Consider the following 25,653-nt stretch of genomic DNA (forward strand, 5'->3'; position numbering starts at 1 on the left):
TAATGCCCTTGAAAAGATGAACAACAAATCTAAGCATAATGTTGTGTTTTTCTGTCAAGACTCAAAACAGAAAGGTCAGACTGAGAAATGTTATCCTTCAGGAGCATCTAAACATATTGCTCATATGACCATAAACAAGAAATTTTAGTCTTATTTTTGTCCGATAATATATATATATATATATATATATATATATATATATATATATATATATATATATATATATATATATATATATATATATATATATATATATATATATATATATTTATGTGTGGTGTGTGTGTGTGTGTGTGTTCCTGGTTTTATTCCTGGCGACATCAGTAGCAGAAGTAAAACTGCTTGATGGATTAATTGAGACACTGATATATAAAATGATATAACAACAGAATGACTTAAAGCTACATAATGATGATATAAAATAACAGAGTTAAATCTGTTTGTGGAATTTTATTCGCATGTGTACTTCGTGACATAAACAATACTAGCTGGCATTACAATAACTCATAACATCAAAAGTGGTCATAACATCAAATGTTAAAATCAGAGGGGTGCATTTGTTGTTTTAAGCGATTCTATACGTGTCCATATTTATCTTTATTATAACATATTGCAATTTATTATAGTTCATATCTATTGTATCAATTAAATGTTAAAGGTAAATTTCAGGAAAAGCAAGTTATGTGCTGGTTGCGACGAAATCTATATCAACTAATGTTTATTATTTTCTGCAAAGGTTAGTCTGAGCTAAACATCTCGTTCCCCTTTTGCACTAGAATTATCCATGCATTATTAAAGAAGTCCGATTTAAGATTATAGTGTCCTGAGAGGATCCGCATCTAGTTATTTCGTTAATAAAGCTATCAGTTGTGAAATATTTTGATGTCAGTATATATGTTGATAACTTTAAGGCCAGGAAAATATAGATATGCATTTTCAGGGGAACACTGGATGTATGATAATCAGGATGGAACTCCCGGTGCTATAGGAGTTGTGCTCAAGGTCAAAGATGACTTCATGGTTGTGGTATGTTTAAAAGTATATTTTATCCGTCCATTTTTAGCTAAACCTTGGCACCTCAATATTCACATATTACAGTCCAAAGATGGTTCACGTGTATGCCTAATTCAGTGCAGAAAATGTTCACAAAATTTATGACGAATTTTAACTAAATCGTAAGCAGCATTTACGTGTTCGAATGTATTTTACCGTCATAATGCAGACGGAATGGTATCGCCATGCACATGTAATGAGTAAATAAGATTTGAACGCAATGAAAATAAATCAAAATTAATGATTGGTGTGGTTTGTTGAAATCCTTAACCTCTTTAATTTCCATATTCTCTAGGTATAAGTGATGAATATACATACATATATATATATATATATATATATATATATATATATATATATATATATATATATATATATATATATATGGCTGAGGAGAGTTAGAACAATATTCAATAGTAAATTTAATGTATGTACTTTTTAATTTTAAGTCATTTATGTGATAAGTAAAATTCATTTCATTTCAGGTCCGCTGGCCAAATAAATATATAGGTCACTACAGATACAAGGCAGATGGATATTACGATCTAGAAATATGGTTTGTGTTTATCTTTTCTTATAAAGGTACACTCTTGATCCTTTATTTTCCTAGTGAAAGGAAAAAATAATTTAAATTTCCGTCCATGCGCTATTCACTTAGCGCTATTCCATAAAATGTATTTGGCCACGCAGGCATAGCATGTGACACTTTACCGTGTTCATGATTAAATTAACAGGTTGCACTGTTCCGGTCAGTATGTTTACATTTTTGGCCTTGAAGACATCCGTTTGCAACACAAACGTTCTTACCACAATTAAGCAAATAACGTTTCATATTGACAAATGGTTCTGACATATTTGTTTTCACATGAAAAGAATTGATTAGGTTTTCACTTTTAAAGCGACAAATAATGCAACATAATTATTTTCAACCATGCCAGTTATACGTATGATGCAGTAAATAATATTTTCATCAGACATCTTTGTGATGAAGCCATATTTGATATAAGTTGTTTATCATTTACAATTTAATATCTCGCATGCCATCCGTAGATTTATCGCTTGAGAAAATATAGTATAGAGGATTAGAATAAACATTGTAATTTTTAAAATTCCGAGTTGAAGAGAAATGGAAGTTCACAGATAGGCTGCAAATTTTAGTTTACTTCAAAAGATATATAGAATATTTGCATGATTTTAATAATCACAGATTTAAAATATATACGATTAAATGAAAACCATGATTGCTGCGACGTATTTTATTTATATAGTAATGACCATGACAATTTAATTTTCAAACGCATTTAGAGAAATAATCAAATTATTACTGAAAGAGTCACAACACTTTTTAATATAGGTGTGAAGAGGGAATTAGAGAAATCAAACAAATTAGCATTGGTATAATCCGTTTATTATTAAATCTGAGTGAAATGAGTTTACCCACAATTTCTCAAATTTCAGGTTGCATCATAATCAACACGTGCTAACATTTTATTGTTTTAATCCAGTAACATTATCCAGAGTAAAAGATTAGAAGGAATATGATCCGAATAAAATAAGTGAAATACGTTTTTGAGTGTAGGTGCTGTCACATATGCCATCACGAGATAATGATGAATTATATGCTGCAATCGCTGGCAACTGAGTTTCAATGAAATTGACCCAGTTGCCCATGTACACAAAGCGATACATTCCTTTGCGGATCACTAACTTTTAAGACTTTTTAAGCAACCTCTGCTCTGTTTGTTTGTTTCGATCTGATCACGTGACTTTACCACGTATTACGGCACGGTCGGACAGTATTACCAGAATGTATTACAAAGTAATATCATTTCAATATTTCTATGGGCATATTCTGATGCAGAACGCATATTTTCCAAGACATTAACATTTCCACTTATTATTTCCTAATGACATTCAATTTTACGTATGCAAGAAGTTTATTTAATTGGACAAAATATGGAAAATATAGACAGTTGCATTTGCTTGGAATGATGTAATGTATGCCAGTAACATTGAATTTCTAGATCAGCCTTCGCCTTGATTTATATTTTTGCAAAAGTACTTTAAGAGGTATTTATAACCTAATAGTTTTAATACATAATTGATTTTATCATTTATTCAGTAATCCAAACGATGTTCAAGTGGAGACTCACATGCCAGAATTTCACGGACATAATTCATCTTTGGACCTGTCAAGCACAAAAGAAATAGCCGAAGAAAATGTCTGGGACACACATACAGTTCTAAACAAGATAGAGGTACGAAGGAAGAGACATACACCACTGGCTAAAATGCTTAGGCCTATGTTATAGATAAAGACATGTATTGTAAAAAAATATATTCCGGCTCTTACGTGCTCGAGATATAATCATGTGCTTGAACTTGACTTTTGACATATATTGCTTGCGTCTTGTGTTCAGTATGGTGAAACTAATGCTTGTGTTTTTGTGTGCATAGGACTGGTATACGTTATAAATGCATTTTATATCAGTTTCAGAAATGTAGAACTCTTATTGCCTTGGGCAAATAAATTTTAACTCAGCCTAAAATTTTAACTCAGCCTAATACATAAACCTAACTATGTATACAAACGTATCCTTCAGTGGATGATAATGAGTGTTGTCTAACAGTTTTCTAATAGTTGACAATATACATTAACCACAGTTTATTCCTTCAAACAACAGTAGAGTAATGTTTTGCTCTAAACCAGCTCCTCCACTCCCTCGACATCAACATAGGTTCCAATATGATTCCAAGTTTAGATTTGTAAGTTTATTTAGTTACTTGTTTCTTTGTTGTCAGAAACTTCAAGTTTCCTCTATTTCCATCCATGAGCAGACTGAACCAAGTATTATCCAGAGAAGGTCAGGTGCACAGGTTGAAGGTATGAGTTTGCTGTAAGACATAAAACAATACATACATACATACATACATACATACATACATACATACATACATACATACATACATACCTGTTCATGTAAGTTATAGCATCATGTAGCAATATATGTGAATCCTCACACTGTGATTCCATTCCTGTTTGGATGCTAGATTTTACTTCTTTTTCAGTTCACTCTCGTGGATGGCCTATTGAACCTCATCCCTTGGACGCTGATTCGTCACAAGGTGGATTTGATGGAGAATTATGCTAACTTCATTTTCAGTTCACTCTAGAGCATAACCACTTGAACCTCTTCTTTTGGAAGTTGGTTCATCACAAGATAGAGTTTGATGAGGAATTATGCTAACTTTACGTTGAGGCACTGGAGCTTAAGGTTTACACACTTGTAAGCATATTTTTGAATGAAGATCATTTATGTCAGCCTCTCACAACCTTCTGAAAGAGGAATGTTTGTCTCAAGTGGCTGTTGAGATGTCAAACAATCACTGTCACAGGGACATCTTGTCGAAGTCTTGACACTGTGAATTGAGTTGATACTGCTCCACATGAATCAACCAGCGGCAACCACAACACAGCCACACACTTGCCGATGGCTACAAGCACCGTAACGCTAGTGAAACCCTCCACAAACGATTCTGCAATTATTATCATTTGGTGGGTTTAGGTCTTTTTACTTTAAGCAGTCTCAGCTTGATGTATCAATCCAATCAAGACATGGTGCATGTATTGCCGGATCGACAGACATCCTCATCATGCTAGAAATATTTAACTCTTAAACGAAGTTGACATGTAAAAAATACATGTTTGGTATATAAAACCAATAAACGCTGTAACTTATCTCTCTCTTTTCAGAACGAGGGAAGGCAAATATCTTTAAATAGACACAAATATAGTTAAGATAAACCAAGAAAAAAACGATTAAAACTTTCTGTCGCGAATATAACACTAATTCAAAAATATTATTCACATCGCGATGTATAGTAAGAAGGGAGTATGATGTCTCTTAATTATTTGGTGATGATGATGAGGTGGTAGACTATCAAGACGCAACGGAGGTAGACAGAATCCAAAGACCGTCTCAGAACATAGGGTCATAAGACTAAGCAAGGTGCAAACTTAGCATGTACTAGAATGCATCTCTCTTCGAACCAACCAATGCCTCCAGGTATAACGCTTTAAAGTAGGCTCTAAGCAGAACACCTTAATGGAGGCTTAGCTCAACCAAACCAAAACACGTGTTACGCACAGCTGATGAACGCCAATAGACTTACTGGAACGCGGCAAATATTCAGAAACAACAGTTTTAATAACTAATAAAAGCAGTTCCGTTTGATGAATAATACTATTTTGTTCAGCATATCCTGATTGGAGTACCAACATTTCTCAACAGACAAAACTGTCATAGCCATGGAAAAACAAGATTGACTGACCTTGTCGTATAAAGATACACACACACACACACACACACACACACACACAGATATATATATATATATATATATATATATATATATATATATATATATATATATATATATATATATATATATATATATATATATATATATATATATATGAAATCTGTATTGTATTCTCTACTGTTGTGGTTTAAGTCTCAATCATATTTTCTGCCAGAATAAGTAAATGATTGCGTCTATCCCTGTTGGTACCTTATATTTACAACAAAAAGGTTATTTGTATTCTGTAAGCATTTTAAATAGTTGATTACTTTGCATTCAGCTCATAACCATATTTTTGTTTTATCTACTGTATAATACTGATATGCATTAAATCATGAAACGTGGCAAGATGATCCATGATGATAATTGCAACGCCATCATCTCTAAAGTAGCTCGCTGTGACACATATTTTACGTATTACAGACTTTAGTTCAGTTCGACATATTTACTGTTCAAGCTTTGCTTTATAACCTAGGTGGTCTACTAGATCTCTGTCAGTACCAAACTCGTATAAAAAATAATCACTGTGAGCATTATTCTAATTCTTTTACATTTTATAGGAAATAGGCTTAAGTCTCAGCATTTATCTCACAACCATTCAGATGGTTGCCATATTCTGTACATAATATTGGATATAAAATCATGAAAATGTGGAGTGCATCTTTATGAACACGAATGCGTTGTGTGTGATGTTAATTTATTTGAAGTGGTCATGTTGCAAACATGAAAGTGATGATATACATCTCTATTAATAGCACCCTCTTACAAAAAAATGGAGTCATCATGGTCTATATTTCACGTTTTACTGGCTTTAGTATGGTATTATCTAATGGCCACGTTTGCTTGCATAATATCCTACTAAGTATTACGAAACTCGATTAGTCTCTAAAACCGATATTTGTTTATTTGTTTTCATTTCTTCATTGTGATGATTCTATAATTCATCAAAAATAAAATAATAATTATCAAACAACAGAATAAATTCATGCCTTGCAGGATTAGCTGGTCTTATATGAGACAGTGTACTAAATGATATTTGAGTCCAGATTGTAGATGAGAGTGACGGAGTTGAGTGGGAATTAAATAGTTTGGAAATCCATACAATTGTTGGCAGGAGATGTCAGTGGTGCATTGTGCATAGCTGTAGGTGTATATTTGAATAGTATATATTCGTATTATCATTTCGTTTAGTGTTAAGAGAAGATACGTGTGCTTCAATTTCATTTGTAAAAATCTTGCCTTTAGGTGTACCAGTGGGATTTGATAGGATAAAGCACATTTATTACAAGAAAGAAGATATATTAGGTCATGGATGTAATGGAACCATAGTTTTCAGGTACGTTATAGGACACATATATAATTATGTAATTATTTAAGTCCAGACAATCATAATTATACTTGCTTTTAGCCATCAAAAACCCAGATTTCATTCAAAATTAATGTTACTATACTTGCGGACTGTGATTCATTTCCGTATCAAATGGCTGCTTAGCTGTTTACCATGAATATAGATTAGTAGCATCGCTAACATTCCGAAGCTGTCTACATTAAAGAGAACTTTGGAATCTTTTTTTAAATTATATTGTGCACAGATGACACATCATACGAAGGTAATAGATGTAAGGACTACTTTTGACCCATTTTTAATAAACTGGAAACTCTTTTCAAAATCGTCCGAAAATAATAATCATGACACGAGTTACCTCAAAACTTCGTTATTCAGTATTTAGAGATCGTAACTCAGTATTTGTTGATGTTTTTATCACCATCCCCCCTTACCAGGTATGGTCATAGTTGATTCATAGATAGAGACAGATTTTACTGCATATTTATGAACAACATAAAAGTTTGACTGCAGCAAGGCATGTATTTTCATAGCAAGAACTATTAAATAAACAAGCATATTATCTTTTATCAAATGATATTTTTCATTGTATGACATCAGTTACTAAAATATTTCTAAGGCAATGTTTACTCTTTCATTCTTTGGTTTGGTTTTGAGGGTTTAACGCCATTTGTCGGGACACTGTACGTTTTTAACGGCGCTCAGTATATTTTGTTAATGAAGAGCACAGGAATTCCCAGGAGACGAACTACCTACCTAAGAAAAGCAACCGGTAACTTTCTCACATACCCATCTTGGCTCATGAGATATTTGAGCCCACGTGAGCGTGGGGATGTGAGTGATCTGCGAGCGCCAAAACTAGTCGGTCAGTTAGGGCCCAATTCTTTTTTAGCAGTGGTTTCTATATTTGCAGTCTTTCAAAGTCAAAAGTTCATGACAAGTTCCGCAACTTGGCTAACATGACACTGTAAGAACATTAAAAAGCTTATACTGTGTAACTTCTCTACTTTCTCCAATGAAACGTATAAATGCATTTGCACTTTTGTCCCAAGTGACCATAAGATCACATAAGTATTGGTGTGACTGTTCATCCATCGTCTATCGTATGTCTATTTACACACAGACACACACACACACACACACACACACACACACACACACACACACACACACACACACACATATATATATATATATATATATATATATATATATATATATATATATATATATCTTGCTACCCAAATAGATCTCCAATTTTTTTTTAAACCCTTACCTACCAATCCGACCTTTAGGTCAAGTCAATGATCATCGTTGGCTTTGTGTACTTCATTGTGCTAAAACACAATGACGTATACATATGTAAGTAAATTTTAACAGATTTCATCGGTTGTAGCATTCAAGTTGACGTATTGATATGCATCACTCCAACATTGATTTCAAGGTAAGCTATTTTGAATTAGGCCTTCTCGTCACTGGCTTGTGAGTAAGGTAATACGGCGAAGTATGACTGGATTTTTATTATACCCTGTTATAAGAAGAATACACTGCCATTTAACAAAATTAGTTTTTTATTTTTACTTTTATTTTATTTTTTGTAACATATTAATTTTGCATTCAAGTAAACGTATCATGTCGGTATATCTATGAAGGCTGTTCTGAGATCAAATGATATATGACAAAATCTTTATCCTTTGGCGTATATTGTAAATAGTTTTACCTACACTGATTAAACTTGGTATGTAGGAATATCAGAGGTAGCTTCAACATTCAGCACTTAAACGAATGAAGAGATGTAATATACTTACATCATCTTGGCATAATAAGAAACTCTTTTAATATAGTGATGCATCGGTACCTTTGATGGACTCTCCTTTCTAAAGTCAGGAAACTACAGGCTGCAAGATATCACAACATGTGATAGAATAGTCTTGATATGCCTCACTCTTGCTACAGAGAAATCTAGATAATTTGTTACCTCAGTCTGGTTTTTCAGCCCAGTTGTCTCAGTCGTGATGTCCTCGCTCTAGGAACTACATTTCTAGGGAAGAGACACATGTCTTCGATGTGACTGACGGAGTTATACTAGAGTCATACAAAGTTAGTAACAGCAGATATTCAACAAATATAACTTCATTCATAAAGCAACTTACTTGTGGTATTTTGCAACTAATATATATTACAATACTAGTATGGGGCATAAAGTTTGATCGTTTCCATGGAAACGGTGAGTTATATATGGTAATAACACAGATCCGTAATTGTCCGTAAATAGTCGAACATATTTAAATTGTACTTCAGCCATTACATACTTGGTTAGATGATTATACTCAGTGCCGTATAACTGGCTATCTATAACTTTACCTATGATAAAGTTATACTTATAGAATATGTATTAACCTATTGTTCCTTTAATACGACATCCGTCGATTAAATATGATAATAAAGTAATAATATTACATGTGTTATGGTTATAATTTCTCTTGAGCAGATCTTGTCTACTTAGAGTAGACAGGCAAGCTCACTACCCTCAGTAACATATCCTTATTTAAGCGCGGTGTTTACAAACAATAACGCAAGGCTCGAAACCTGTATGGTACAGTACTTACAATGCGTAAAAAATTATGACTTGTTTTTATCATTGTTTCTTTGTTAAGAGCGGCAGATGTAGCTGGATTATACTTAGTTAATATTTTAAATTTTATAAAATAATACAAGACCAGATGACCTATGTACAAACATGATAGTCAATAACAGCATTAAATGAATACTGTGTTTTAAATCGGCTAAGTATATTGAAAATGTGCAGGGTTGTTTTAATTTGAATATAAATAAAATAGAATAAATAGCCTTGTGGGGACAAATAATTTAAATCCTTGAATGTCATTTCCTTGTTTCGGTGAAAACCCATTAATAGTGATTCACCCATCTTTAGTGTTAACTTCTGCAATGGCATGATCTCTTGTTTAGGAGGCCCAATCAGTACATCATCTTTTAAGGATAGTAATTAATTTATTTGTACGATTTGTTGTGTTTATATGCATCAAAGAAAGATGGAGAGACTATTGCGAGCCAAGGTAAGTAAAGAAACTCTACTCATTGACAGAGAAACAATTTGTTGTATTTGCTTGATATAGATGGCTATTGGAGACTGGAATGTTCAGAGAACAATAACATCTTTTAGAGTACTACTTGCAGTGCATCATTTAGCTGTCACTGCAGCATCGCTTTATCCGAGAGTGTACTCACAAGCGACTAGTGCCAGTTTATACTTTTTAAAGAGTGGACCCGTGCTACGCCTGCAACTTAAAATCTGTTGTTTATGGTATTTGGAAAACTTTGAAGATATGCACCTTTTGTAATGGTAACGCATTGTTCACCTATCCTCCTCTGCAATGCGAAATTTGTATATTTAATTTATGATAATAACAGTAGTTCTGCTCTTTTAGTTATTCACATGTCTCTTTTCAGGGGAAAGTTTGATAAAAGAGATGTAGCGGTGAAACGATTGTTGAAAGAGTATTACAGTCTTGCAGTGCAAGAGGTGAAATTATTACGAGAATCAGATCAGCATCCAAATGTTATCAGATATTTTTGGATGGTGAGTATTTTTGGTGTATGTCTATGTATATAACATAAATGGTTTCGCATTTAATGAATATGATATTGCTGTTATGTAACTATCAAAGTGAACTGTTTGTATTAATGTTATTATTCTGTGTACAACTCACACCAGTTATCATTCTGTGTACAACTTACACCAGTTATCATTCTGTGTACAACTTACACCAGTTATCATTCTGTGTACAACTTACACCAGTTATCATTCTGTGTACCACTTACACCAGTTATCCTTCTGTGTACAACTTACACCAGTTATCCTTCTGTGTACAACTTACACCAGTTATCATTTCTGTGTACAACTTACACCAGTTATCCTTCTGTCTAAAACACAAAAAGAAGCTGCACATGTTGTAACTCCCATGGCCATTTGAGACCTTATGGCATTGTATTTCATCCGACAACTTTCTTTTGCAACATCTTCTCAAATTCCTTTTGACTAATATGTACATGGTTTATCAATGATTTATTTAATGGATGCTAATCCATCATCTAATATGGTTGAGCTTAAAGATAATAGAGCTGACTTTGACCAGATTTGAGCGTAAATATCCTGCAATGGAGGAGATTAAAAGTTCTCCAAATAGTACGGACATGAGAAACAATGGACCTCATTACTAAAAACAGAAACCTATACTTTAAGTTTCAACAACTATTGTATCTATCTGGTTTTTAAGACACTACACTGCTTGAGAGATCAGAATATGAATGTTTGATTGATATATTTAATATAGTGGAATGTCCTCTTTTGAGAGACCACCTGTCTTGCAAATAATTGCTGTTAGTAGATGGAAATCAGGTTTTTAGTCAGGTTGTTCTGTAGTAAAATGCAATTTATTGGTAGACATCATTTCAATAATTTATTTTTCTAGTCATTGTTTCATTTAATACCTTTTATCAAATCACAATAATATTATCAAAAGAGTGGTATGCAACAGCTGGTGCAGTTTGTGATAGTCAATGAGCCAATTATATCTGAGCAATATATTATTAAAATTTAAAATGCAGCAACATTCCTTGTCCATGAAAAGATGTATTATTTGACAAAACTCGATCATATTTGCATCCATGAGTTCAATAATCCTTCCTTCCATACCCTAGATTGTTGGCAAATTTGATGTGTCTTACAGTCCTTTTATTTAGAAACCATTTGATCCAATTTTCATATGTTTTAGGAATATAGATTGGAAGTGGGTTTGACATATGCTTACGGAATGGACAATTTTATTATAATTTATCCTATAGTGGATCGTAATATCAGTGTTTAAAAATTATGCACATTAGTCAAAATATCATTCTCGTTAGCTTCGAGAATGAATCTACAGCAAGGCTGATGATGGCAAATTTTACTATAAATGTACTTTCAATATGTGGATATTTTTTCAGAGTGAATACGTATGTCCATCAGTGTTTGTATATATATATATATATATATATATATATATATATATATATATATATATATATATATATATATGAAATGTTTCGAAAACCACACACTAACAATCCTAACACTTAAAACCTGACTGAGTGAAATTGATATTTTATATATGTGTGATTATTTATATTCCCACATAGTTAATATAAAGAACAGAGAAAGAAACGCACATACTTTTGACCTAGCTGAAGGGGTAGGGTCATGTTTTTGAAGATGCATGCATTCTGACCTCTCAGTGGCATTGTTGTTTTATTCATGTATTTAAACATGTTACATCTGTGTGCTACAGGTAATCAGTTATCGTTAGCAGGACTTCATTAATTAGTGGTTAAGAAGGACTTTTTCGCTATTCACAAGTTTTCATTTTAAGTACTTTGTATATTCTTGTCCTCTTGTCTCTCCATCGATTGTCTTTTCTTCTATAAAGATTTGCTTGGAATTTAATTATAAAACCATTCAAAATATATTTATATAAATCTCCCTTCACCTTTTTGAATAGCAGCCCAGCTTTTGCTAGTGAACAAAATGATAGGCAGCACTGCGACGTAGATCTAAGGTACAATCTCTTGGCTATACTGGCAGTGAAGCATGATTAGATAAACAATTATGAATTAATAAAAAGTCCACTTTGTGTATATTTTACGAATACCTCTAATGATACAAATTTAATATTTTTTCTCTAAGAAAATGGTCATAGACTTAAAACATAGGATGCGGGTATAATTTTACAATGTCTGAGACACTTTCATCTTTGTTTTTTGTTTTCTTCTATTCATAGTGTTACTTTTAAAATAAGTACCTTGAGAATGTATTGTAGTTGGATGTACCAGTAAGCATTTTAACTTCAAAAAGACAATAATATATTAAAACCTTATTATGTATGCTTTGGGTTTGTTCTCGAGAATATGAGCAACAGCTTAAATTCTCAGCAGTTGTACAAAGTGGAAGGAAACATATAAAAAATGAAATGATCTTGATTTACTAGAAATTCATTTCGGCCAGTAGGGTGTTTCTACCTTGAATGATTGTTGACTATTTTGTATCATTATCTGGATATTTCAGAAGCAATTTAAACTGTAAATTAGCACACTTGCTGTGAAAAAGGTCTTAAACAGCCAATTAAGTTTAAATAAAGTTCAATTTCAAAATCTTCTGGATATGAGCTTAAAATATATTTACAGTTTTATGATTTTAGATAATTTAGATGTACACTTAGTGACACACCACACCGTTGATAAGTGTGTACGAAAACACAGTGTAATGGCAAATCTGAAACAGTCCGACTTTTAGGCTTCGTTTGCTCTAGATTATCATTAAAGATTTCACTTATATACTGCTCTATTTGATTACATTGACATTTATTATTAGGGCAAATAATTCTGATACTCGTTGATTGTATTTTGTTTTTGTAGGAAGAAGACATCCATTTCCTATTCATTGCACTGGAACTCTGTGAGGGAAACTTACAGGATTATGTAGAAGATAAATTGCAGAACATTATAAACATCAAACCCATAGAAGTACTTCGTCAGGCCTTGAATGGTCTAGCACATCTGCATTCCTTAGGTATAGGTAAGTCCTTGTGCTGACATTAACAGAAGAAGGAGCCAGTTCATCACCGGCCGCCCTTCCTCTCGATAATGACATCATTCAAACAAAATATTTGCAGTCACTAATTGGTTTGGTTCATCTGTATTTACGGCTAGATTAGATGAAATTGTTTGATAAGCTTGAAGAAATGAAAATATTTATATGTTTATATTTTCTTTGTACAAGCATAGATATATGTGTCTGTTGCTACATTAATAAGTGTTATGAACTAAACAGCATGGCAACAGCGGACTGCATTTCAGTTTGGCTTGATGATGGATTATTTAATGCCTCAGGTTTTCTATTCTTAGTATATATTTCTTATGTGTAGTTGTAATTGATGAAGTGGTGAGTACCTGGTTAATATCATACAAATAGATTACACTCAGTATTCAGCTTTAGAATTGGCGATCTTTGGGTGTGCTTTGCTCCTTTTTCATTAGAAACAGACTTTTCTGTGTACTGACAAGGCCGTTTTATCTTGCATTAGCTATTTTAATTTATATAAGTTACGAAGACATAATCTGATAACAGTGCGTTAAGTCCGTACTGGAGGGTACACTTGGTTCTACCTGACATTTGTGTTATTTGGCAAAAAGCTGAGTTCAATGCCAGACCTTGTTTACCAGAGTAAAACTTGTTGAGAATATTTCGGAATTTTCTTTAGTTTTTCAGACAATTCTGTTGCGACATATGTAAACAGGGAATGTATATAAAGAGTTTGTAAGCAAAGTGTTTGCTTAAGACTAGCATGTGGAATCATTTTAGTAGTGAGAGAAATTCCTTATTTATATTATTCATTAGAACTGCAAATTACTCATAGTTGGGATGAATATGATACTTTTTGGGCTGCCGATGACTCATTAAAAGACATTCTGGATTATACTTTTGAGGTGTACCAATACCACTGTGTACTGCAGCACTCTCAAACGTATCAGAATTCATTCGAAACATAATCTAGTATTGGTCTTGCGAACGAACGATTAGAATTATTTTTGATATTTAAGCCTGAACAGTCTTTTTTTACCAGGAAGCACTTGCATGGTGGTATGGCAAGGGTTTCAAAATGCATGGGCATTGTATGCATCAGAAACATCGAAATTCACTTGCATTGGAATGAAGTAGTGACATTCACGCCTTGTGTTACATAGCAGTTATAGCAATGATTGATACTTCATCAGCATATCGTTGTAATCAACCTATACCTATTTTAAAAGCAAATTGTCTCTTTTGTATCGCAATATACCTATTGTAATACTATTGTCCCTTTTGTATCGTTATATTCATATTGTAATACTATTGTCTCTTTTGTAGTGTTATATACCTATTGTAATTCTATTGTCTCATTTTCATTGTTATATACATATTGTAATACTATTGTCTCTTTTGTATCATTATGCATCTTGCCATATATAGGTGGTGGGAAGGAAACAAAGAATGATCTCGAATAATTAGCAGACTGGCAAGGATCCTTATGCAGAGTATATATTATATATTTTATTATATTATATAATATATATATATATATATATATATATATATATATATATATATATATATATATATATATATATATATATATATATATGCACACATGCACAAGGACTTTCAAGCAATTTTTCTGAGGTCACGACCTCTGTACGTTAATATTATGATCACCTCTCAATCCTATCAAGATTATGTAAATGAGATGTTTCGTGTCTGTTGTTTTTTTAGTTCACCGGGACATAAAGCCTCAGAATATTTTAATATCCAAACCCATTGCTCAAGGGGAAGTGAGGGCCATGATCTCAGATTTTGGTTTCAGTAAGAAGCTACCTCCAGAGAGAATGGCATTTTCTTCAAGATCCAATGTTTTGGGGACAGAGGGATGGATATCTCCAGAGATGTTAAAAAGTGGCCACAAAAGGGTCAGTATGCTGTTTAGATTTGATTACTTTGATGTTACTTCAAGATAAATCAAGACCATTAATTATTGCACAAGTATCCAAAGAAAAATAAATCTAGCGCAGAGATTTTGTTGAAATCGGCAAAATTGGGAATGGATGGTCTCGTTTTAAGAAATCCAATTTTATCAGTTATTATAATAAGCGATTGCTAGCTGCTCTGTTTTTCACGTAGGACTGGTGTGGACAGCTTTTAATGACATTCATCTGCATGTTTTGTTTTACAAAAATTGTTCAAATTCATTCTTACATGAACTGTATGACTATAAGAATTTTCATAATAATTTATATAATATTTTATTGCAATCAATTGTTTTAGAGACATTATATTATGGTACGATATATATTTACGGACACTTACATTTGACTCTCTGCCTCTACAGATCTTGCCATTATCTACAAAATTACCAATTAGTGTTCGAATGAAACAACCTTACCATAAAATTAAATCAAGACACTTAAAATTAATATTGTGTAAACGAATGACTCTCGTTATATACTAAAGTTTTGTTAAACATGAAAACAGTTTCCCCAAATTGAAGACTATCCATCCACATACATGTTTATGTGTGTGTGTTTGTGTGTGTCTGCTTTAAATATGTTACCCAATCACAATACCATCGGATATTACTACTACCCTTCAAAGACAGCCCTTCCAGATAACACTTTTAGCTAAAAGAAGCTAAGATTGATCTGCCCACCTAGGTGGCAGTTGGCAGAATTATCTATCCTTGGCATAGGGATTAGTGCCAAATCCACTGAATATCGAAGTTACTAATTCTGCCTGTGCCAAGCAGCACAGACAGGTAAAGAGGGAAATCGCAAAATCCTCTATAAAGTTTCAGGAAGTTCTCCACTTACAAATGAGAAGTCATTCCTTCAAAAAGTAAGTATAACCTTCTATGTCCCAAATTTTTCTTTTTTCCTTTACAATAATTAATTTGCCTTCACTTAATAATAGTACCTACATGCTGTGGGACTTCAATATTGAATTGGCTACAGTTTTAGTTATATGTTCATGCAAGCCTGAAGTGGCTATATAAAACTCTTAACATATGTACTATTTTGCTACGACCGCATACATACAGGTACGCTTTCTGTACCAATTCAATCTTATCTTCTAGGCACCAGGCTTCACTGAATTTTCCTGCACAGGCCATAATTATGACTTCTTGTGTCTGTGATTTGGATTTTCAATGTAGATGTAACAACTGTTTAGTAATATCGCTATGATATCTGCAGTGAGTATGGCAGTTTATAGTCATGTTTAGCACTGGGGCCTAATGCTGCAGACATGTAACATCATGTCTCGCCAAGTCACATTAGCCTGACACCAGGCCATCCAGTCCTAACACTAACTTCTTAATGCTGAGCAGCCAGCAGTGCAGCTGATAATACTATTTTTGTATGGCCTTGGTATGACCTGGCTGGGGTTCGACCCCGCTGCCTCCATTTCCCAGTGCTGACGCTCTAACCATTTAGGCCGCTGGAGCGGTGAGCCTTTCTGCAGGTAACATTATTAAGTTGTCAGCTAGCAATAATTCATTGTCGTATACGTGACACTTTATTGATTTTACCTGTATCTAACGTCATTGGGCCTTCTTCCCACAGGTAAAATTGCCTAGTAATGCTGCTTCAGTTCCATTTGTATGTGCAGGGTTTTGTGTGATAAAGAGAACTTGTTTACATTACTATGTAGTATCTTCTCTGTTCGGAAAAGTACAGGTATGTTTCACATACATGGTTTCCTACATAGCGTCTAGTTCAGGATTGTTATACCAAGCAACGCTTGAGTGTTTTTAACATATATAGGCAATTAACAACTGGCCTTCTATTGGTAAGCTCTTATTTGAAATGATTATTTGCATTCCTGTCTGTAAATGTACGTATAATAAGCGACGCTCCATTGAATTAATTATTTAGTGCCCACTGTTACATATTAGTACTGAGGTTATCATTCACTATCTCTAAAGGTCAAGTGCATCCCTCTACAAGTATGTATCATAGTAATCCTGCACGGATTTTTACGAGTTATAATATAGCAGGACGCTCACTACACTAAATGTATATAGGGTGCACTGTTTTTATCTTATAGATTTAAACCTTGGGCGAGACTAAACTGTCAACCAATAAACATATGTAGTTCTCTGAATGTCATCCCATGAATGTTGTTTTTACAGAAGTTAATCAGAGCTTGGGGGAGGAAAACAATATCTTCCAAAAATATCTTTTCTACAGAGCAACATGGAGAGCAGCATCAAATATCTGTTACAGTCAAGCATATCAGAATTATGGACCGGATAAGTGTATCAATATTCCGTACCCCGTCCCAACATTAAGACTTAGATAAGGTCATGACAGTTAACCATGTTCCTTCACAACTGGAGTTTGCCATATAACTCTGATCGCAATTGGCCATGACCACATTCGATCAAACAGTGTCAACCACCAGAAAACGAACTTGTCATTTTCCACGACTCGCATATGATGCCCAGTGTATGGCCATAATAACCACGAACACACTTCGTGGAACCAGTTTTACATGGATCAGTCTAACTTGCATAGTGCTGATAGACACTTCCTGCAGAAGACACCCAGGTCATATAGATACTTTCATGCATCAGTCTTACCCGTGTTTATATTTAAAAATGCTTCATGCGTGCGACGTCCGTCTTGAGGCTCACAATTCTGAAGAGATGTCTCCTAACTCGCCCTCAAGACTCTTCCACCAAAGAGACTCTACTTAGCAACACGTTAGAAGTAACGGGATCTTACTCATCGGTGCTGCAAGTTTAGTGGGATACCACCATTGATTTTTATCTTGAACGCAGGTAGAGCAGGAGACGTCGACTTCACTAACTTAATCTATAAACGATGATGATGGCATTCACGTTTCTTCGTCGATATGAGATCCTACTTGGATGAGTGAGCTCCGAATTGCAAGTATGAAGTGAAGTTTCCCGCCCAATACCACTGGACTTCTGTCCTCATTTCTCCACATCACCTATCCAGTCTACAATTCTGACATCACGTGAAATTGTCTACGAAAGATTCCACTTTCAACTGCTTCAAGAATCAGAATCTTTATCGATCTACACACCAGGGCTCCTCATTATTAGTGATTCCTATAGACCTACCCTTCTTAGAATTCGAATTTATACCTATTGCTCACCAGCGATGGAAAGAGCTATCCAAGAGCAGGTACACGTACTGGCTACGTGGATCAAACATCACGTAACCAATCCCAGCATAATGGATTGGACAACGTTCTCCCCACACAGATGACCTACTTCCTTTTCAACCGGACTAGGCCATATACAAGGAATTATAGGCATCCACGACCACCAAATATACATGATAAATGTGTCAATTCTGTACTCTCCAAGACTTTTGTCCGTGGAATAAGCAAGGGTGTTATTCAGAGTATGGTCCACTTCATAACAGAGACTCAATACAATATAGCCATAATAGCAACTTTGAACTACGCATAGCTGCCAACTGTCCCGTTTTTTCCGTATTTGTCCAGTATTTTGGACCTGAATATGGGTGTACGTTTTTTTTGGGCAAAAAATACTTTTTCTATTTTTTTTAAAAAAAAGTATTAAAAAAATTCCCTGCAATTTTCAGTTTAGAACGGGCACTCGGTTCCATTCTGATAGAAATGTATCGCATGTACATAGGAATACAGTTATGCAATATGATTGGCTCATTCGAAATCGAGGCTACAATGCCTGTCTTTATCCGCCATATTGGATTTCTCAAACAGTTACCGCTGTCACTGTATCTCATTTTCGTAATATTCAACTTCTAATCATGTTGAATAGGAAAGCAGAATATTCAGAATTTTCTCCAGGAAAGACAAAAAAAAAAAAAAAACAGAACTAGAAGGACAATTGTGCCGTCTTGTTTAGATTTGTGAAACCATCTAGTAAAGGAGAAAACTACGTTTTGCAAGTTGTGTAACGTGATTTTGCTATTGGGCGCCTATGAAATAAAGAGCACGAAAAAGCTAATAAACATCAGCTTGTTGCTTCATCATACACAACTCAGCCTGAAGTTACGACGTATATAAATACCAGAGAGAACCTTGGTGTAATTTGATCGAAATTCTGTTTATTAAATTTCTTTTGGAAACTAACCTTCCTTTTTCAGTTACTAGTGTTGCTGGCGATATATTTCGGACACGTTTTCCAGACAGTAAAATCGCAAAGGATTACTCGTATGCTAGAACGAAAACAGTTCAATAACAAATTCACCCAGAATTGAGATCATCAGTGAAGGTTGATACATTCAAACTGATAATGATTGGAAAAAGATAAGGTGTGGAAAAGGCTACTATAAAAAGTCTGTGTCTGAGTGTGTTGCACTCTTGCAACTTCTGAATGGGCATCCGAATGGAATATGGTACAACATATGCATATTTGACATTACATAATTATGTAAAGCACTGTCCTACTTTACTGATGGTTATATATGCTGTAAATAGTTGCATATGCATTAAAATTTTAAAAATCAGTATTTGTTCCTGAAAATCAGTATTTTTGTCACAAGAAGTCAGTATTTTTTTATTCGGGGATTGGCAACTATGGAACTACGAACAGGTGGAGAAACTTCAAAGCTCAGTACCTCCATCTTATAGAATGTTGATGGCCCAAGACATGGTCCCAACTTTCATCAACTGTACTCTTCTTATGCTCAGGCTGATGGAATTCACAACATGCCACGATTCTATTCAGTTTCAACTACAGCGGAAGGGTTTCTACGGCAGCCAACATGTTTTCAGGGATGTCCCTAGAGACCATGTTATTACAATTATCAAACTAAGTGTAGTAGTCAGAGGGGGTGTGATAGTTTTCATCAGCGTTCCACGAGACCATTCCTATCTCAGTGAAATACATACAGACGCCTGACTATATCACCGATCCCGGTATGGGGAAGGCTAAACTATTTCGTGGCTGATTAAGGAAGAATTACCATGACATCATGGGAACCCAAAAAGGTTCTTATGGACTCAGTATCATGTTCAGCACTCCCACTAAGACTTTGGCTAGAGGTCTCCAGTTACAATGCAGCATTCATCAGTTGGTCCTCAACCTAAGCACATTCAGTCAACTGTTATGCTTTTGGGTGTGCGACATAATGCATTAATGGCGCCTAATGCCATCCATTGTTGCGACCTCGCATACTCCTTGCCAGCAAGGACGTATCCGACCACATTACCTTTCAAGTTTCGGTCGACTATATCTGGAATTAATGTTCAAGCATACAATATGTGTCCCCCAGGAACGAGAATTGAATTCATGCAATAGTAGATACCATACCTATTTGGAGCAATCCACCCGCTAGAGCATTCCGTCACCGGCTGAGTTTTGCTAACGGGCGTCTTAATCCTTGGTCAATTTATTGGGGTCCCATGACAATTCTTACGTGAACCGAATCAAAACCAAATATGTGCCCATTGGGTAAATTCTCACAATCTGCAACAATACAAGGTTTCATCTTGAAGACAAGAAAACCACTTTGGGCTCATGTTGATGATACTTCTGCACGCACAACCTCCGGCTATCACAATCGCTGCATATACATTCATACAGGGCTGGGGGAGCATGTCTCCTACTATTTCGGACTGCCGTAGAAGCATGACTCACTCAAGATCATTATTACATGTGAACGTCAACGTTATGGAACCCGTTTTGAAAGGTTTTCATCGGTGGATGGAGAACCTACGCGAGAATAGAGTTCTCATTCTCTCTGATAACTTCACCATATTAACTATGACCATGAAATCACACTGTGATCATTTTTTTTTTAATTTTGGGCCTCCAATTACTGACTGAAGGAGTAAATATTACCCTCGACGGAGCAGTTAACATATCTCAAATGGAAAGCATTGCAATAATAGCAGGCAAGTATTACATGATTGGAATTAGTTTTAATCCCCAAACCTGCATAGGAAGCAATTGTTGCCTCAAGATCAAGGTCACCATACGGAAAATAATATTTTTATGTAATTTTACTTTTGTTGCCCAGCGAATAAATTATAGATGCCAAAACTATTCGGATGATAACTTAAGCAGCTTCGAATCTAAACACATGGTATGTTGCTACCATTATCAAAACCCAACCTCACAATCATCTTCGCAAGAAGTGAAAATGTCACTTTGTCTATTTTTCTTGAGGATAATTTAGGACCAGATAACTCTGTTTTAATACAGCTTAATAATTATATCATGAATGCATGTGTGTCGCATACTGTAGCTATTCACTTTTAGTTTTTTGATGTGATCCAAATTTGATGTGAAGCTTCATCCCTACACCAGGTTTGAAGAGTTCGTGGACAGGTATATTCTGCAAAATTTTGTTAGAGCTGTTGCCCATTATTGGCGTTGTGTATGTGTTATAATTTGAAAACATTGTGCAAGTTCTACCTTCCTCAATATTCTGATTTCAGGAAATTAAATATCCGTCTCTTCTTTGAAGATTCAATACAACGTCTGAAGTTTCGGTCACATTTCAGCTATACTGCTCATAGATCAGACATGCTTAACGGATTGTCTGTTGTCTGTGGTCTTTCGTGTCATCCGTCTGTCCGTTAATATAAATGTATTATCGTTAGTTCTGGAAAACTACTTGGCGGATTATCATGAAACTATACGCACACATGTATTCCAATTCTAGTCGGTGCTACGTAAACATGGTGCTGTTTGAACATTCGTATGACCATCAAAAGAGCAATTATCGTAATTGGATGGTCACAAAAATTGCATTTCTAGTTAGCTGCAAATGAAAATTATGTGTGTGTATGTGTAATTTGGATTTTTAACGTAGCTTTTTAAAAAAATGTCAGTCATATCGCTACGATGTAAACAGTGTGACAGTTTATAGTGATGTCTAGCACTGGTGTATCATGCCGAACCCAGGACCTCCCGCATCCAAGGCGGACGCTCTAACCACTAGGCCACCGAAGCGGTTTTGAAAATTATGTGCAGTATGTTCGTCACATCATCCCTCTTAGTAATCTTTCCGTTGCTCCTCAAGAATGGATAGTAATAATGACATGGAGTTTAGAGCGAAGGAGATTATTTAATGTGTAGTTGATCGTACATAAAAAATATAGCACTTGCACAGCAAATATGGGTGCTAAAGTGTCCATCGTGAAAACGTGCATGTACTTCATGTTCTGATGAATGGTCAAATAAACAACAGGTTTGCAGCGCAAGCCTTCATTTAATGGCTGTTTAGTCCCAACGGAACAAACAACTATGGCAAACACAACATCCATCTTGAAATAGGTGATTTTCACTCCTCCTGAACTGAAAGGATTATCAATATTAGATTTTTATAGAAAGACTTCTTTGGGCATCTAGTTTTGTCTTGAACGAAACTTCTGCTGATCGGAAATCCAAAATGGCTACCATAAAGTTGTATTATCGCTCCTTCACCTAGATGGAATTTCATATATATATATATATATATATTGGGATTTTACCAGAAAAAGATCACTTAGGGTTTTTATCAGAAGAATAATTAGTATGCATATAGTCCTAAAAGATAATGGTTCTGATATGATATTAGATATGGCTACCATGTCAGTCATATTTTAAGTCTTGTGATCAGAATATCCCATAAATAGAATGCCACATCGACAGAATTTTCAATATAAGATATTTGAGTTCAAGTAACAAGGGAAGTCTCCATACATTAATATTTGGACATGATCTTTGATTGCTTGACAATTTTGATGTATTAGAGGCTTTAATATTATATTTTATTTAGAGCTAGTATGTAACAGTGTGTTATAGACGCATGGTCGGGCCGATACATACAGGGACAGACAGTCATGAAAATAATAACCACAAAATGCCTTGCTAAAGCGCACATATAAAGCTCAGTTGCCCTTAATGTTTCAGACTACTGCAGTAGATATCTTCTCAGTTGGCTGTATCATGCATTATGTGCTAACAAAGGGACTACATCCATTTGGAAATTATGGCAGTGAGATACAGTGTAACATCCAACAAGGAAAATTTAACTTGGATAGACTACCTATGACTTCTGGTGAGTTATAATATCATTAACATTTTTTCCATGAAAGCCTTTACTAATTATGGTGCAATGCTTACTTCACATGTCACAAAATGTTATTTTCGGAACTTAAAAGTTATATGCATGTACTGATCCAGTCCCAAATGAAATATGGCAGTTGGGATGATGAACGAAACAACTTAGATCATAGATGCGGAGTAAACAACATACGTTTGGTAAAACAACACAACAAAACGAATCTCTTTCACCACTGGGCACAACATAGGGGATTGCCCCAGACGTATCCATACAGCCACACTGATCAGCTCCTTCATGGAGGAGCTCAGTGAACATTTGGCATGGAATGAACATAGTTTGGGTGCTAACCGAGTACCTCCTGGCACAATATTCTGCGAAAGATGATATATAGATAGCTGGCTAGGGATGTCTAAACCAGCAGATAGAGTGAACACATAGAGAGGCAACACAAGTTTAGTGGCGCATGTTCTCTGCCTTCCAGCGCTCCTGGCGCATTAGGTGTTTCTACCATAGCATGAACAACAAAGGTAGATCCCTCGCCTGTCTAACTCATTACTTCTTTGCATAGGGCTACCTCAACATCATTCAGATGCCCAATTCACCCAGGGCTATGCTTGAAGATATGCTGTCTGAAACCAAAATATTTTGGGGGTACTGATACACAGCCGTTTAGCTAGAGTACAGTTCAACCGTTCAGCAAAATCATGTGTGCAGCAGATGCTGTCCTTTTCCCGTATGAAATGAACATTGTGCTTGGCAGAGTTTGCACGCATTTCATCTATAATTTCCAGACAGGGGAGCAAGCTCAAGTAGTGTTTGCCATTTTAGCCATTCCACTTTTAAATACGTGCCAACGCGTCAATAAGTTTAGAAGCATCGTTGAAGGTCAACATCTCGACTTCCTTGTAATGGCTGGTGACTTCATGTACACAAAGTGCATACTTGCATATGTATGGCCCAATTTTGACTGCATTAGAAATAAGACGTCAGCAGCTCCACCTTAATAGGGGCAGGAATATCGAACCGCAGCGGACGCAATTCGTGTGGCATTGGCTTGTAAATCTGATGTAAGGCCATCTTTTCAACCCATGTCTTGGAACATTTTTTATACTTTGTTGGCTAATGACAGCTCTAGACATGTGCCACTACCTTCCAGTAATCTAGCAGGCTATAGTATATTGCAGTATGCTTAATGTCCATATTATTTTTGCTGTTTTAATCCCTTTAATAATCTGCAGTTCTTACGTTCAATGCTGTCTGGTTATCTTCAAACTTGCAGTATCATTGCTAATTAATTAAGGTCGATCGGACTCGTCTTAGCACGCTTTAGGCAATCATCATATACACATCCGCAAGGCACCTAAATACTAATCAATTCAACAAGGAGGCTTTGCAATACTGCAATAATACTATTCTATATGAAAATGGTCGCCTGTGTCTCTAATATGTCCTGCCAGTCCTGTGTCCTATGTAGCACTTTTTCTTCCCCTGAGTATGCTACTTCGTGTTGCTGCTTTTGCGGTGCAAGGATCAGAGAAAAACGGTATTTCCTGAGATCCAGTGGTTATGAACCTTCTTATTCTCGACGTGGGACAGGGCGTACTTTTTGAAGATTCATAGAAATTGTCATTACTAAATGATATGTCATACCATACACACATCTCAATGTTAAGCAACGGCTTGCCGATATGCACTCTGGATTTAAAGACGTACCGCATGTTACTTTATGTATCACTATTAAAACGAAGTACTTGTGGCAATATCATCATCATGGTTCTCAATTTTACAGTGAATATTAATGTTGTATTAAATAATCTATTTGGGACCTTGGCTTTAATTCAGATGATATGCAGCGAAGCAAGTTTGCGTTCTGCACTACTGGATGATTTTGTACAGACTATGTCATTTAAGTATTTTGACTTAGCTTGATAACAACCAAATTATTCCTACTGTGTTAACATCCAGCAAGTAGACACCCTGTTGCTCATCTCGTATGTTTACGCCTATTCCTCATGTTTGGGTACAACAATGAGCAGGATAATGTAATACTGGCAGGAACAAATCAGGCATGGTACCTAATCTCAGAGCATAATTGACATCCCAACGGTCTGTGACCTACACGACCAGATATATGCAGTTGGGATTATTCTTGATAACAACAGTACTTTGCTGCAGACTATACCAGTGGGTAGTAACGTTATTTGATGAGCTGTGTGGAAAATCATTTTAGAGCA

General features: G+C 35.1%; 1 protein-coding gene across 1 annotated transcript in view; it reads left to right on the plus strand.

The window, feature by feature from the left end:
- LOC149791321 (uncharacterized) overlaps positions 1-25,653 on the plus strand; it is a 122,066-nt gene that overhangs the window by 80,492 nt on the left and 15,921 nt on the right. The window contains exons 25-33 of the mRNA XM_089969855.1: positions 941-1,026; positions 1,539-1,609; positions 3,176-3,311; positions 3,856-3,937; positions 6,661-6,751; positions 10,232-10,361; positions 13,232-13,391; positions 15,126-15,319; positions 23,266-23,413. Of these exons, the coding sequence (XP_089825981.1) occupies positions 941-1,026; positions 1,539-1,609; positions 3,176-3,311; positions 3,856-3,937; positions 6,661-6,751; positions 10,232-10,361; positions 13,232-13,391; positions 15,126-15,319; positions 23,266-23,413 (1,098 nt within the window). The remainder of the gene's footprint in view (positions 1-940; positions 1,027-1,538; positions 1,610-3,175; positions 3,312-3,855; positions 3,938-6,660; positions 6,752-10,231; positions 10,362-13,231; positions 13,392-15,125; positions 15,320-23,265; positions 23,414-25,653) is intronic.

This window comes from Sinohyriopsis cumingii, chromosome 9 (genome assembly GCF_028554795.1).
Source record: "Sinohyriopsis cumingii isolate HCF-2022 chromosome 9, ASM2855479v2, whole genome shotgun sequence".
Taxonomy (NCBI): Eukaryota; Metazoa; Mollusca; class Bivalvia; order Unionida; family Unionidae; genus Sinohyriopsis; species Sinohyriopsis cumingii.